At 42.5% G+C, this 14505-nt stretch overlaps 2 protein-coding genes across 11 annotated transcripts; one reads left to right on the forward strand and one right to left on the reverse strand.

Annotated features, from left to right (window-relative positions):
- Nucleotides 1-3622: 3622 nt before the first annotated feature.
- On the forward strand, nt 3623-9250 carry LOC133916438 (LIM domain-containing protein HDR3). Its single transcript, XM_062360112.1, has 12 exons — nt 3623-4318; nt 5971-6104; nt 6260-6341; nt 6433-6559; nt 6642-6762; nt 6855-6938; nt 7048-7167; nt 7352-7564; nt 7644-7706; nt 7867-7982; nt 8089-8147; nt 8260-9250. The coding sequence occupies exons 1-12, from the start codon at nt 4279-4281 to the stop codon at nt 8601-8603; spliced, it is 1503 nt and encodes a 500-aa protein (XP_062216096.1). The 5' UTR covers nt 3623-4278; the 3' UTR covers nt 8604-9250.
- On the reverse strand, nt 7012-14047 carry LOC133916439 (uncharacterized). Of its 10 annotated transcripts, XR_009909495.1 has the most exons (8): nt 13158-14043; nt 11296-11866; nt 11005-11072; nt 10230-10354; nt 10094-10156; nt 9397-9609; nt 9031-9111; nt 7096-7151 (listed from the first exon to the last, which is right to left on the reverse strand). XR_009909495.1 is itself a non-coding variant. In XM_062360113.1 (7 exons), the coding sequence occupies exons 2-6, from the start codon at nt 11481-11483 to the stop codon at nt 9037-9039; spliced, it is 453 nt and encodes a 150-aa protein (XP_062216097.1). In that variant the 5' UTR covers nt 11484-11866; nt 13158-14047; the 3' UTR covers nt 7096-7151; nt 9031-9036. The 10 variants fall into 10 exon arrangements, 1 of the variants encoding a protein (XP_062216097.1); XR_009909497.1 differs by lacking the exon at nt 9031-9111 and having other exon boundaries at nt 7012-7151; XM_062360113.1 differs by lacking the exons at nt 10230-10354; nt 11005-11072 and having other exon boundaries at nt 9397-9480; nt 9597-9609; nt 10094-10186; nt 13158-14047.
- Between the last annotated feature and the right edge of the window lie 458 nt (nt 14048-14505).

The raw sequence follows: 14505 nt of genomic DNA on the forward strand, positions 1-14505 counted from the left end.
CTTCGTCGCGCGACGACTCGCCTCCTTGCGCCGCTGCCGAGTGCGACTCGACTCCTCACCTCCTCGTCCTCGATTCCTCACGCAATCACGCCGCTGCCACCAAGTACTTCCTCAATCCATCGCCCATCGGTCCATCCACTGATCCGCACTCCGCAGCACGGCCAGCGCCATCGCCGAATAGCCTCAGTACGTGAGTACCAGAGTACGTTCGGGCGGTCCGGCAATCGATCCATCGGTCCATCCGGCAGCACCAGGTACTTGAGACGTGAGCAACTAAGTAATGAGTATGTCCATTGACCATCGGTTTACCTGGTGCACTACAGCACTAGTGCTTGATTTTTGCAGGAGCAGGACAACTGGTGGCCTGGTGCATTGTCAGTACAACAACTAAAAAAATCTCAGAACTACTTGAACTCCCGTGATCATCTAGCCTCAGCCACTTCACTCTCACAGCCGGTTAGCATCTTCCTTTTCTGACTTTCTGTTGCGTCTCACAGCTAGTCACTCTTTCTGAATAATTGGCTTCAATCAGGGTAGTTTTACTGAGATGAAGAGGCAAGGAGATATTTCTTCGCTTTTCCGAAAACATGAAGCAAAGGCAAAGAAAATTGTGGCTGAAAAGCATACTCAAACTCAAGAACAAGAACCATCTCCGGTTCCGACTATGGCTGAAGAGCAATCTCAAGAACAATCACATCCTGTTCTGATTTCGTTTATGGCTGAAGAGCGACCTAAAGAACAAGAACCATCTCCAATTTGTGATGTTGATTGTCTCGAACATGATCCTGGCTTAAGAGTGTCTATTGCAAGCTATAATGTTAATGATCAAAATGCAGTTCGGAGAGGATATATTTTAAAAGGTCCATGCCAACCTTATGCTCATGATTACCCAACCAGAAACATATACGGTAAAGATCGTCGCTTTAGTATTATTTGGTTCCATAAATATCATTGGCTTGAATATAGTATTGAGAAGGATGCAGTATATTGCATGGTATGTTATTTGTTTGGCAAGGGAGGTAGTAAATTTGTTAATGGTGGTTGGATAAATTGGAACATAGGTAGTGATGCACTTGACAAACATGTGGGAGGTATAAATAGTGCTCACAAAGCTGCGCAAGAGAGATACGATTTACTTGTGCAAGGTAAACCAATTGATGATGTTATTTTGGAGGTGTCACAACATGATCTAAGTCTATACAAGGTTAGGTTTACCTATTCACTTAGATGTTTGAGGTTTCTTTTGCGTCAAGGTTTGCCATACCGTGGACATGATGAAAGTGAGAAATCTAGCAATAAACGGAACTTTCTTTAACTTTTGGACTGGCTTGCAGGAAATAATGAAGAGGTTAATAAGGTTATTCTGAAAAATGCTCCAAGAAATTGTATTTTGACTTCCCCTAAGATACAAAAGTAAATTATTAAATGTTGTGCCGGGGAAACCACTAGACACATAATTGAAGAACTTGGTGATGACCACTATGCAATTCTAGCTGATGAGTCTAGTGATATATCACATAAAGAACAACTAGCTCTTTGTTTGCGTTATGTTGATAAACTTGGAAGGGTGTGTGAGAGGTTTCTTGGAGTAATTCATGTAGCCAATACCAGTTCTTTGTCACTTAAGGCAGCAATTCAGTCTTTACTTGTTGGTCACCACTTGACTCTTACTCAAATTCGTGGGCAAGGATATGATGGGGCTAGTAACATGAAAGGAGAGATTAATGGGCTGAAAACATTGATCATGAAAGAGTCTCCTTCTGCTTATTACATCCACTGTTTTGCACATCAACTCCAATTAGTTCTTGTTGCTATTGCCAAGGGAAATGTTGGTTGTGCTACTTTCTTTGGATAAGTTTCTCGCTTGCTGAATATTATTGGAGTTTCTTGTAAACGTCATGACATGCTTCGAGATGTTAGAACTCAAAAACTTAAGACTGCACTTGAGTTGGGTGAAATAGACAATGGGAGTGGATTAAATCAAGATATGGTGATAACTAGGCCCGGTGACACTCGATGGAGTTCTCATTACAAAATTATTTTACACATTATTGATATGTATTCTACAATTCGAGAAGTACTTATAACTCTTGGATAGGATCCCAAACAAAGGGATGATTGGCCGAACATACATGATATGGTTGATGTTTTGGAGTCATTTGAGTTTGTTTTTAATGCACACTTGATGCTTATCATTCTTGGATACATAAATGAGTTATCTCAATCTTTGCAAAAGAGGGATCAAAATATTGTTAATGCAATGTCACTTGTTACTTTGGTGAAGGGAAGACTGCAACAAATGAGGTCTCATGGGTGAGAAGAATTCTTTGAATGAAAGGTTACATTATTTTGCATTAAATATGGTATTGATATTCCTGCATTGGATGGTAGATATGTGCCTCATGCAAGATCCCTACGGTTTTATCCGATTCAAACAATTGATGATCATTATAGAAGAGAAGTGTATATTGGTGTCATTAATCAAATTCGGCAAGAGCTTGACAATCGGTTTGATGAGGTAAATATGGAGTTGCTTATTTGCATGTCGCCCTTGAATCCCTTCAATTCTTTTGATTCTTATGATGCACATAAAGTCCTTAAGCTTGCCAAATTTTATCCTAAGTACTTTTCAAGTGTGGAATTGATAAGACTTGAACTATAACTTGATAACTTTATTGATGACATGAGGAAAGATGATAGATTCAAAGGCCTAAACAATCTTGGTGACCTCTCTATTAGGCTTGTTGAAACGAATAAGCATGTTGTTTATGATTTGGTGTACTTGCTTCTTAAATTGGTATTGATCCTATCGGTGGCGACGGCAAGTGTTGAAAGAGTATTTTCAGCATTGAGTTTAGTGAAGGATAAATTGAGAAATAGAATGGGTGATGAGTTGTTGAATGATTGTTTAGTCATATATATCAAGCGAGATATCTTCTCCAAGGTAAGTGAGGATTACATAATCAAGTCTTTCATGACCATAAGAAAGCGTAAAGTGAAGAATCTATAATAGTATCATAATGATGTAATCTTTCACTTATGTAAGACCTTATGTCATGTTTGAACTATTTATATTGCGGTTTTATAAATTTAGAATTTATTATTGAATTTACGATATTATACTCTTTTACCGAATTTGTGATTTTAAAATTTTGAATGCCTACCTTAAAAAAATCCTGAATCCACCGCTGCTTGCACGCCGTATCCCTGCCACGCCCCAACGCCCGCTCGACTCCTCTCTCCACCACCCAACCCCCTCCTTCCCTCGATCCCTCCACCCTACGAGCAGCAGCAGATCAAAAACCGGATGCGCCTCCGCCGCTAACTCCATTCAGACGCGCGGCGGCTAGCTTGCTCCTCTCAGACGCGCGGCCGCTTGCTTGCTCCTCTCAGACGCGCCACCGGTGGCCTCCGTTTCCGCCTTTCCATCCCGCACGTTCCAGCAAGCTTACCCAGCTCCGCCCGCAACCGACCCCACCCATTGCCATCTCAGGCCGACTCGTGTCCCGTCTCAGGCCGTCAGGCCAGCCGCCACGGTATAGACGGCTAGTCCCAGGCATCTTGCGGAAGAGGCTGCGCACTTGCTCGTACGACGCCCCGCGTCTCGGCAGCTATCAAGCAAGCGTAGTCCTCCCGCATCGCTCTGTAGCCCTTACGGACCGGCCATGCGCGCCGCGGAGCATAAAAAAACCGATCCAAAAGGCGGAGAAAGCTAATGGGAGCATACATTCCCGTTGACACAACGAATCTCTGCCCCCGCACTCTCTGTTATCTCCCTGTCTTTTCCGTCTCACAAACACAAGACCAAATATTCTTCTCCCCGTGCACTCGCCGCCGATGCGCCAGCCATCCACGATGCGCCAGCCATCCACTAGCAGCAACGGCGAGAGAATGCGATTGTTAATGGAAGGGGGGGTTAATCGCTCGCTTGCTCGTCGTTGCTTTTGCGCGGAGGAGAAGGGGAGGAGGGAGCGAGATGCCGTGGCGCCCACCCTTGTCTCGCTTCACCCTCAATCCTTTCCTTTCCGTCACGGCCAACTCCTCGCCACCACCCCAGCCCCCACTTTATTCTTAAGAACCCTCTCCTCCTCCGTCCATTGCAGCTCTTGCATCTCCTCCTCCTCCTCCCCTGCTCCTCGTTGACATCGCGATCGCCATCGTTGATCCTGCGAGGCTCTTTCGTTCGTTCTTTTCTTTTTGTTTGTTTCAGTGGCCTCTCTGTGCGTGTATATATATATATGCTGGATTGGCGCCGCTGCGACAGCGGCTCTTGCATAGATGGCGCACTCCTCGCGGGCTTGTAACCACTGCAGTCACGGTAATCTCTCTGCTTTTATTATGCTCAGTTGCTGCTGTTGTTGTCGCCATCTGCTATTTTGCACGACGTATTTGATTGTTTAGCGTGCGTAAAGTTTACGTGCCGCTGCTATTCTATATGTGCCTTAGCAGTTTGTCGTTGTCGTTGTCTAATCAGAGTTCTTACGTTCTTGTTCGCTGCCGCTCGATATGTGTTGCCTTCTGCAAGGCTGCACTGTCGGCAATCCAATTAACTACAGGCAGGCTAAATGGGTAACCTGAGAGAAAAGGCAAGATGGATTTTAATCCGTCTCTATGGGTTTCTAAAAGCCTACTTAAGGATACCATGTCATGGAACATGGTTACATGGATTAGATATCTATAGGTTCAGTTGATCCCTTTCATGGTAAACTTTGTTTCACCAATTGATTGATGTGTCAGCATCCATCGCTAACTAACCATTTTTCAGGGTTGTTCTTTTTGTTTGAGGCTGCTATCCATTAGACTGGACACATCATGCCCCTTTTCTGGAAGATTAGTTCTTGTGTTTGTCACCATTAAAGCCCATGCTAATGGCCTAATGGGCAATAGCGTAGCGCAATCGGTGATGCAATAAGTCGACATATATGATATATCTGTCAATTATTGTGGGCTGGACCTAGGAAATTAAGGATCCATCGAATCAACCTTAGTTATTTGATTGATTCTAAAATCAACTGTCATGCATCCATAAACATATCATACTATTTAGAAGGGTGAAAGGTTGACTGAAACTGACTCTTATAATCTAGGATAAACTGAGGAGATAGTGTGACTGACCCTGACTGCGTGCCCCATCAATCGGAGGTAGAATCTAACAGGAAGATATCACTGTGGTTAGCACAGTGTACAGGGGCTCATGTTAGCAACCCAAGCAATTTCGTGCGGTGTTTTGTCCCTGTGTTTGTTGCTCTTGTTCAATGCAGGTACACATAACTGGCCCTTCTATTTTTTAGCATTTTACACACAGTCATACTCCAAGTAAGGGCCTCACCCTAATAGTAAAAAAAGAAACCAAAAACATATATTACTGGGAGAAGCTTTGATGGGTTTACATGGATAATTCCCGTATAGGTTGACCGTTACATTGCATAATGACCCGCATTTTACTGTATATTACTCCCTTCAGTCAACAATACTTAACGTTTTAGACATGACACAATCTCTAATGTGTAATTTTGATCACTATCATCTACTAAAATATATTTATAAAATCTAATAAATTTATAATATTATGAAAGTATTCTTCAAGGCAAATCTACACATGATTTTCATGTTTCCAAACTAAATATTTTAAAAGTTATTAATTGTTAAAGTTTTAAAAGTTTGATCGATTTTATCCAAAACGTAAGTATTTGTGACTAGAGGCTTATCAATACAAAGTCTAGATAGAGTGCTGCGGTCTAATGTCACTCACCTAGTCAAATTTGCTTTCAAACCTATTTACACTGGGAGTTGCATACAAGTACAGCAAGTGTGTTTAATATATTCTTTTTTCATGCCTGCTTTCAACTGACAGGAAACGGTAGGTGGTAAGTCGCTCTCTGCTTTTCGGTTTTAGCCATGTGTGAGATCCTCTTCCTCTCCATCTACATTTTGATTGGGCCTAGCTGATGTTAATGTCGCTGCACACAGAGAGGAGGTCCAGCTTCATGAAGTGGCTCTGCGCTTTCTTGAAGGGGACGAAGCCCGGGGTGCCGAGCTGTCGGTGGCCCCGGCTGACGGCCGGAGAAGAGAGCACGCTTTGGCAAGAACCAACTAGACCGAAGGTACTAGTAGTCCGATTCCAACCTTCTTCCACAATCTCATCATATTCTTTTTCAAATGGTTCTTCCAATCTCTTCAACAATTCACATCCAATTCAGCTTGCATTTATTGTACTACATTGGAACAAACAGTTGCTTAAGGCTTTTGCTATTTCCAGGCTAATCCACCTAGACATGACAATGAAGAATTGGACCGTGCAATTGCACAGTCTCTTGCAGAGGATGACAAAAACCCCAAAGGTACACGGACAAATCCATCCATATATGTAAATTATGAACACGGTACTTCTCTATATTGTTTCCTGGTCGCATTGCTGTTAAATTTGCGCAGAGCCAAATCATAAAGGAGACAATAATGATGAAGACCTTGCTAGAGCCATACAGGACAGTCTCAACATGAACCCTTACACGCCTTACAATCCTTATGCCCCTTCTCAGGCCCAGCTCAGAGGACACAGGTTAGCAAGCTACCTGCATTACTGCATCCAAGACCTTGTCTCCGATGCACCGAAACAGCTCAATGCCCTCTGTGTCCTGCAGGGTCTGTGGACATTGCAAGCATGAGATAGGACATGGCCATTACTTGAGCTGCATGGGGATGTATTGGCATCCTCAGTGCTTCCGCTGCAGCTCTTGTGGCCACGCTATCCGTGAGACCGAGGTAACCATCCTGCGCCTCTTTCTTTCAAGGAAGTGTGTTTCAGTGTCATCTGAAAGCGATCATGCCCTTCTTCGTTTCTTCCTGTTTCCCAGTTCACTTTGCTAGGTGCAGACCCGTACCACAAGTTGTGCTACAAGGAGCTGCATCACCCAAAATGTGATGTCTGCCTTCACTTTGTAAGACTTTCTCTGAAATCTGAATGAACTCAGAAGAGCTAGCGCTTAGAAACTAGCATTTCAACGGTTTACCACTGCAAGAAACCCATTTTTGTGTGTATTTTTGCAGATTCCAACGAACAGGGACGGCTTGATCGAGTACAGAGCCCATCCATTCTGGGGCCAGAAGTATTGCCCTTTGCACGAGCATGACAGCACACCGCGGTGCTGTAGCTGCGAGAAAATGGAGGTACATACATTAGAGGAAATTGCAAAGGGAAGATTGTATTTCTGCTAATATTACATTGGGATACTCATGTAAATCCACATGAAAAATGGTTCATGGTTTGGTTAATGCTTTGTTTTCAAAATAGGCTATCAATTAGCTGTTTCCAAGGCATTTCACCGCAAAATTTTCTTCCGCAATTCTGCAGCCAAGGAACACAAACTATATGTCGTTGGGAGATGGCCGCAGCTTGTGCATGGAATGCCTGGGTTCTGCGGTCATGGACACTGGTGAATGCCAACCCCTGTATCATTCTATCAGAGACTACTACGAAGGGATGAACATGAAACTAGACCAGCAGATACCCATGCTCTTGGTTGAACGACAAGCGCTTAACGAAGCCATGGAAGGAGAGAGCAAAGTGAGTTTCTCTTTCGTCTTTTTCTGCAGCATTATAATCTTCGGAAATGTTAACGATCATTGCATCCGCATTTTTGCAGGGTCCTCACCATGTGCCTGAAACAAGAGGCCTCTGTCTGTCGGAGGAGCAGACTGTGAGAAATGTAAGAATAATTCCTCAAGCTAAGACAGTTTCTAGGATGGTTATAACGAGATAGTCTTATCGGTGATTTGGTTGCGATGAACTGAAAAGAGTTACTTAAAAAATTCACGCTACTTCCACTGATTTTGTTTTTTCGACCCTCTGCATTTTGATTTCTGCAGATATATAGGAGGCCCAGAATTGGTGATAACAGGTTACTTGGCATGAGAACTCAGCACCAAAAGCTGACTCGGAGATGTGAAGTCACTGCAATACTTGTCCTATATGGCCTCCCAAGGTCAGTAAATTAATGTGCCTGATTCAAATAATGCAATTCGTCGACGTTTATTTTATATCCAGTGCACACTTGTGTGAAATCGTAAACATTCTCCACGCTATTGCAGGCTACTAACAGGCTCCATTCTTGCCCATGAATTGATGCACGGATGGTTACGCCTCAAACGTACGTGTGTATACACATTATGTATTGAATTGATCGTTCATCATTCAATTTTTCGCCCCTAGAATTTGATCTGAAAATCTATTTATGAGCTCTACTGAATCGTATTTTGAAGGTTACCGGAACCTAAACGCGGAGGTTGAGGAAGGCATATGCCAGGTCATGTCTTACTTGTGGTTGGAATCGGAGATTCTTCCAGCTTCCTCATGGCATGCGCAACCGTCGTCATCTTACGCTTCGTCTTCCTCTTCCTCTCGTTCTTATCCACCGACATCGTTCAAGAAAGGCGGAATATCTCATACCGAGAAGAAGCTCGGCGAGTTCTTCATGCACCAGATTGCCAATGACACATCGACAGCGTACGGTGACGGTTTTAGGACTGCGTATGCAGCTGTCAACAAGTACGGCCTTAGCCAAACACTGAAACATATAAGCCTAACAGGAGGCTTCCCTGTATAAGAGAAAAAAGAGAGAATACTATGGCCATGCCGGATGCAGAACACAAAGATCATATGGAGATCAAAGGGGGTATACATATACATACAGAGATCAGGTGGGCAATGGAATAGGGGTTCGGATTTCTGTGACCTTGAGTTTTCAAAGGGGTCCTGTCAGAGTAAATCAGAAAAGGAACTGTATTTGCTCGAATTAATTGGAGTCGGCGATGCCTAAGTGTAATAAGATTGCACAAAAGTACTACTGTAATACACAGTATCACTCCTACTAATATAATGTAGTAGATATTTATATGTGTGTACACATTTAGTTATTTGCTTTTGATCCGCATATAAGCAAGGGCATCTTTAAAGTCAAAATGCAGAGAGAGAAAAGGTACCGTCAGCAGAATTACAGCCTTACACGAGACCTCACCAAGACACCAACTTACCCATTATCACCAAACAGCACTTTTCCATGATTCTCCATACAGCCAACTAGAAAGTAGCGCATCGTTGGCACGCCGTATGGCCTGTCGCCGAGGATGACCAGTGATAGGTATAAGGCAGTGCTATGTTTTTTACTCGAAGGCATTATGACCTCAAAGTAACATACTTTCCTTCATATATATGTGGACATCAGGTGACAAAAATACATCTCTTTTACTTGAATTTTTGCCATTTTGGATGCAGCTACGTTTCATCCTAGCTATCTAGATTTTATCATGGAATGTTCGGTGACAGTATGGATCAGGACATGGGAGCAACTGAAGAACAATAATTGGAAATGAGAAAATGCAAAAGAAAGGGCAATGTACGTGCTTCTCGTCGTCAGAATCTTTGTCATCCTCTGCATCAGAGTTGGCATTATCTTCATCAGCCTTGTCATCGTCTTCTTCATCCTGAGGAACATATGTGTCAATGTTAGCTATATTAGGTCAAGTGATCAACTAAACAATCAAGGAAGAATAGATAGATGCACTATTTATGTCAAGGTCATCATCCTCATCATCACCACCTTTGACAGTTTCCTGTTAATAAGAGATTTATAATTAATGTGAACCAAATTTCAGAAAAGAGACTTCAGTTACCCAAAATATAACCACCAACAGATATTTGCTTCCATATTTAGTCATCTTTCTTAAGTGGCAAATATCTTTTCAATAGCATATGATCAAGAGGTTCCAATAGATTGTTTAGGGAAAAGAAACGAGTCTCAGGAGTATACTGTATCAGTTCAAGATAGGATGGAGACAGAACTTTTGGAGAAGTTTTATTCACCCAATTTATACAGGAAACAAAAAAAATTATCTCAATTTGTTTTAAATCTAAATACGTACACGACACTGAATCCATTAAAGCTAACTACGACTGGGTCCATCGTCTAAAACTATTTAGTACAGGACCAAGCAGAAACAAATACTTTCTTAACGCAATCATCTATATAACCAACTTGTAATAGGATGCGAATGCGGAAGCACCAAAGCAGAGGCAAGTCATATTCCTGCTGTTTACCTGTTTAGACGCTTTTTGCAAGGGCATGTGATCCATCCTTCACCATCCTGAAGCACATGTCCTCTATAAAAACCATATTGAAACTTCATTTTTCTGGAAGAGAGAGAGAGAGAGAGAGAGAGAGGGAACATAATACAAGCACATTGAAGGATGCATGCCTTCCAATGCAAATGGGCCTTGTCCACATCGCTTCCATTAGCATCAGTGGTCAAATAAGCTCACCCACAAGCAAATCATCAACTGAAGAAACATGTTCAAGACCTAGGAGAAGTAACACATCTTTTTAGTTATTACATATCGACGACCGCCAATGGAACAAGCTTTCAGCAAGGGAACATGTTGTAAAATATTAAAGAAAAACAGAAACTATGCAGTGTTAGTAGTATTTTCAGGGAAATATAAGATAAGTTACTTTCTTTTGTCTTTGATGAATGGACAAACGGCATATGCAGAAGTTTCTTAAATTTGCATGTGGTATTTAATGTATACAGCTTCCTATTTGTGTAATCCTGGAACCAGTTGAATTTTAGGCATCAGTTTCATGTCAAACCTACTTGACATGTGTGGATCTACAAGTTTTACATGTTTGAGATAGCTTCAGGTCTTACATGGAACATGCAGCGACATCAACAAATCATTATGCTGTATTTCTTATAACAAGCTATTATATACGAAATGTGCCAAATACACAACACAGACATTTCTAACATATGTCATGTCCAACATGTTTTTCCAAAGACTTCCACTTTTCTGAGGTCTTATAACATTACAGATAAAAAGACTTTAAGACCAAGCTCAGACTGAATTCAATTATTACTGCACCAGGAACTTGTGACCTCAGTAACAATCTATGAATAGCACAAACTTGAAGAAACGTTTTAAAAGGGAAAAGGCAAGCAACCGCAACTGACCTCGTTTGATACATCAAAGTTGCATCTTGGATTTTCTTATATATTGTTCTGGCAGTCTTAATGAATGCCTACATCACAAAATATGTCAATATTTTTTTGAAAAGAACAAACTGCATAATCACACTCAAATGCAATAAGATGATTAAAGGTCTCTCTCCTGAAGTCAGATGAGTCAAATGTAAGCATCATCAGTGATTAAGTATGAAGCGGTAAGATAAGTATAGCCAAAAACGTTGTCGTAAACCAAAAGGGCACCAGTAGCCCTTCTGTAGCCAAAAACCAGTAGCATACCTGGTGATCTCGACAGTGAACACGCGGAGGAGCTCCGCCGGCAGCCTCTCTGGGGCCGGTGCAGCCTCGGCCGTGGCCTCCGCGGAGGGATCTGATAGGGCGGCCTCAGCCAGCGCGGAGGACTCGTCGAAGGAGAGCGCTTCCGGTGGATATGCCCTCAAACTCGTCCTCATATGTGAAAAAGACATAAATAGGTAATCAAGCAAACAGATGTAAATATAAGTTAAGGTACATGATAGAGCTCACAATTTTAGTAGAAATCATAATAGAGGCCACAATTTTAGTAGAAAGGATAATACAGCTTGCATTAATTTCCTTTGCTGATCCTTGAGAAATAAATCAGAATGAGCATATGTGAAAATAAATTACCATGAGGAATGAGTCGAGGTCGATAGAGATTTTCTCCTTTCTTTGTTTTAAAAAATCAGTGGATAAATGAAAATGTGAATATTCATGGATATCTGCTTCGGTCCTGCTAGCGCCCGACATCCGTTGGGAAATTTCCCATTGGACACTCTGTCTTTACATCGCAACATCAAACACTAACTTCTGCAACATCGGAGAAAAGTATCTGCAACATTGAAAAGCATGCACCAAAATAGTTCGTTATATGCATCCGATTTCAGGAGAAAATTCTCACCGCAACATCACTCCATGTTGCACGTAACATTTTCAGGTGAAAGCTCATGAGTGCAACATATGAAAATAACAATAGCAATAAATTTTCATAACGTCTGAAACATTAAATTTGAATATCTGAAACATTGGAGATACGAAAATATAGGAATTAACTTAAATTGATAATTTTTCGAGTCTGAATCTGTACGCAAGAGATTCAGGGATGCAACATACGAAAATAATTGTGGCAACAAATTTTCATAACGTCTGAAATATTAAATTTGAACATTTAAAATGTTGGAGATGCGAAAATATAGGAATTAACTCAAATGGATAATTTTTTCGGATCCGGGTCTGTACACGAGATTTCGGGATGCAACATATACAAAAATAATTATTCCAACAAAATTCCATAACGTCTGAAACATTAGATATACGAGCTAGGACACAGAAATAAACTCAAATAGATAATATTTTTAGGCCGACCCAATGATAGGCTGTGGGCTGAGCGGGTCATCCCGTCCGATACGCCCGGACATTCGAGTTACATCATTTCCGTATCTGCTTGACAGGATCCTAGGCAAAATATCATTGATTGCTGTGTAACAAGGTGGAGAACTCTATATATAGAGGTGTTCTAAATAGATTATAAAAGTTGGACTTGAGCAGTGAAAATTAATGCGACCAAAAGAGATACTTCGCTCTTTATCCAAATAGTGAAACTTGCTAAGTTAATTTTATGCATCTCGGTTGTTTATTCCAGTCTGGAATATAGGACAACTAATTTGTAATGGGCAAGGCCGAGAATGGTGGGCAAGGCTCATTATTTACATCCTTTTTGATAGTCAATCCATCCTTTTTTAAGTACAGCTCCTTAGCTGCTGAACTGCTGTTATTCAGAAGGTGCATATCCTCTGAAGGGGCATATTTTGAGGCCAATTGGTAATGAAGATAGATGACAGTGAAGACAATTTTGACTTAAGGTAAAGGCTTAAGATCAGAAGCTTTACTTTGTCACATATAGTTTTTCTTTGTAGTACATTGGCATTTGGCAGATTAAGATAGTTCAGGTAATATTAATTCAATCAGAAATATTGAGTGGTTACCTGCTATAGTATCCATAATAAAAAATGATATGGAGTCGTATGAACACTCCTTAGATATAAAAAAAAATAGGCTGGATAATCAGATCAATATTGTTATGAACATTTAGAGTAAATAGAGTAGAAAGAAAACGGGCATACTGTTTCAAGCTGGGAGATGTAAAGGTCGTCTCTCCCATCAGCACTGATGCCAACAGAACCACGCCTGAGCAGCGTTTCATCTCCCCGCCGCTGCCGCCATCCGCCTCCCACGCGCACCGTGTGGGACTGCAGTCATGTACTCGTTCATCCGGAAAGTGCGTCTCCTGCGCCGCTCCAGCACAGGGCCGCCCTATCTCCCGTTTCCGCATCTATTCAAGTAGCGCCGCCGCCGTAGATTGCACCAACTGGAGATGCCACATCGGCTTGACTCGTCCAGCGCGGAAGCGCGGCGCGGCGGAGGGTGTCTTCCCTCCTGCTGAGCCGGTGGGAGCGAGCAGCCGGCGGCTGCTGCTGGCTGAGCGGGCGAGGTCGCCGCTGACCTGCTCGACGGCGTGGCAGTGCAGGCAGTAGACCGCGGCGGCGACAGCGGAGGCGCCCACGAGCGCCGCGGCGGCAAGCTGCAGCTGGGTTTGAGATTTGGGGATTCAACCGCGGCAGGAATACCCGCGATTTGAGCGGACGGGCCGTAGTGCCGAGTGCATTTTCCACACTTCCGGAGCACACGCGAGAGACGAGCGTAAGTTCTTTCAATGTGCTACATGCGCCCTGGTTGGTCCCGGGGCGTTGGATCTTGCGGCGATTTCCAATGTTTGGGGCTCATCGTTCAGCTTGGCCGGTGGACCGAACTCCTGCGTCAGCGGTTGCCTCGTTTGCGGTCTTGCGGCGGAGCGTGGCGTCCGATGGCGGAGCTTCTTGGAGAAGATTGTTCCCTGGGTGTTTTCTTGTTTTTCGTTTCTTCCAGGGACCTGGTTGTAAAATGGGTTTGTACTGTGCTTCTTGTTTAGTAATCTAAATCTAATCCATTCGAGAGAAAAAAAAGAGCGTACGGGAGAACCCATCGCCAAACCGTGGCCTCTCGATCGCCATCCGACGGATTTCCTTTTTCCGATGACGTGGCTCAATGGTTTGGCGCGCTCACAACACGCTTTACTAATACTTAGTAAGTGTCCGTACATTGTAACGAAAATAAATTTTATATAAAATAATATTAAATATATGTATAGATATTGCAAACAAGAATATGAATAATCAGGATTTTCAAACCTATTGAATGCAATAAAAAAGTTAAACATAGATAACTTTGTAATAAGTAAACAAATTTTAGCAATTATATATGTAAGATTATAGCTCTTCTTCTTCTGATGGATGAGAGAACTCAATCTTCCGGTCTAGACGACCAGATAGTATGAAAACAAAAGAGGGTTCAAGATAGGCTGCGGCTATTGAGGGAGGGGTTGAGGTGATATGAGGCTAAGGATCCGGAAGGAAGCAAGCGTGTGCAGGTCGT

This window comes from Phragmites australis, chromosome 4 (assembly GCF_958298935.1).
Source record: "Phragmites australis chromosome 4, lpPhrAust1.1, whole genome shotgun sequence".
In the NCBI taxonomy this organism is placed as follows: Eukaryota; Viridiplantae; Streptophyta; class Magnoliopsida; order Poales; family Poaceae; genus Phragmites; species Phragmites australis.

Excerpts from the sequence above, each read along its gene's own strand:
- LOC133916438 (XM_062360112.1), top strand. The coding sequence starts at position 4,279 with ATGGCGCACTCCTCGCGGGCTTGTAACCACTGCAGTCACG. Across the intron at positions 6,763-6,854 it reads ACGCTATCCGTGAGACCGAG|TTCACTTTGCTAGGTGCAGA; the intron begins GTAACCATCCTG and ends CCTGTTTCCCAG. Across the intron at positions 7,565-7,643 it reads CCATGGAAGGAGAGAGCAAA|GGTCCTCACCATGTGCCTGA; the intron begins GTGAGTTTCTCT and ends GCATTTTTGCAG.
- LOC133916439 (XM_062360113.1), bottom strand. The coding sequence starts at position 11,483 with ATGTCTTTTTCACATATGAGGACGAGTTTGAGGGCATATCCACCGGAA. Across the intron at positions 10,187-11,295 it reads TTCACTGTCGAGATCACCAG|AAAAATGAAGTTTCAATATG; the intron begins GTATGCTACTGG and ends TCTCTCTTCCAG. Across the intron at positions 9,112-9,396 it reads ATTCTGACGACGAGAAGCAC|GCCATACGGCGTGCCAACGA; the intron begins GTACATTGCCCT and ends CCTCGGCGACAG.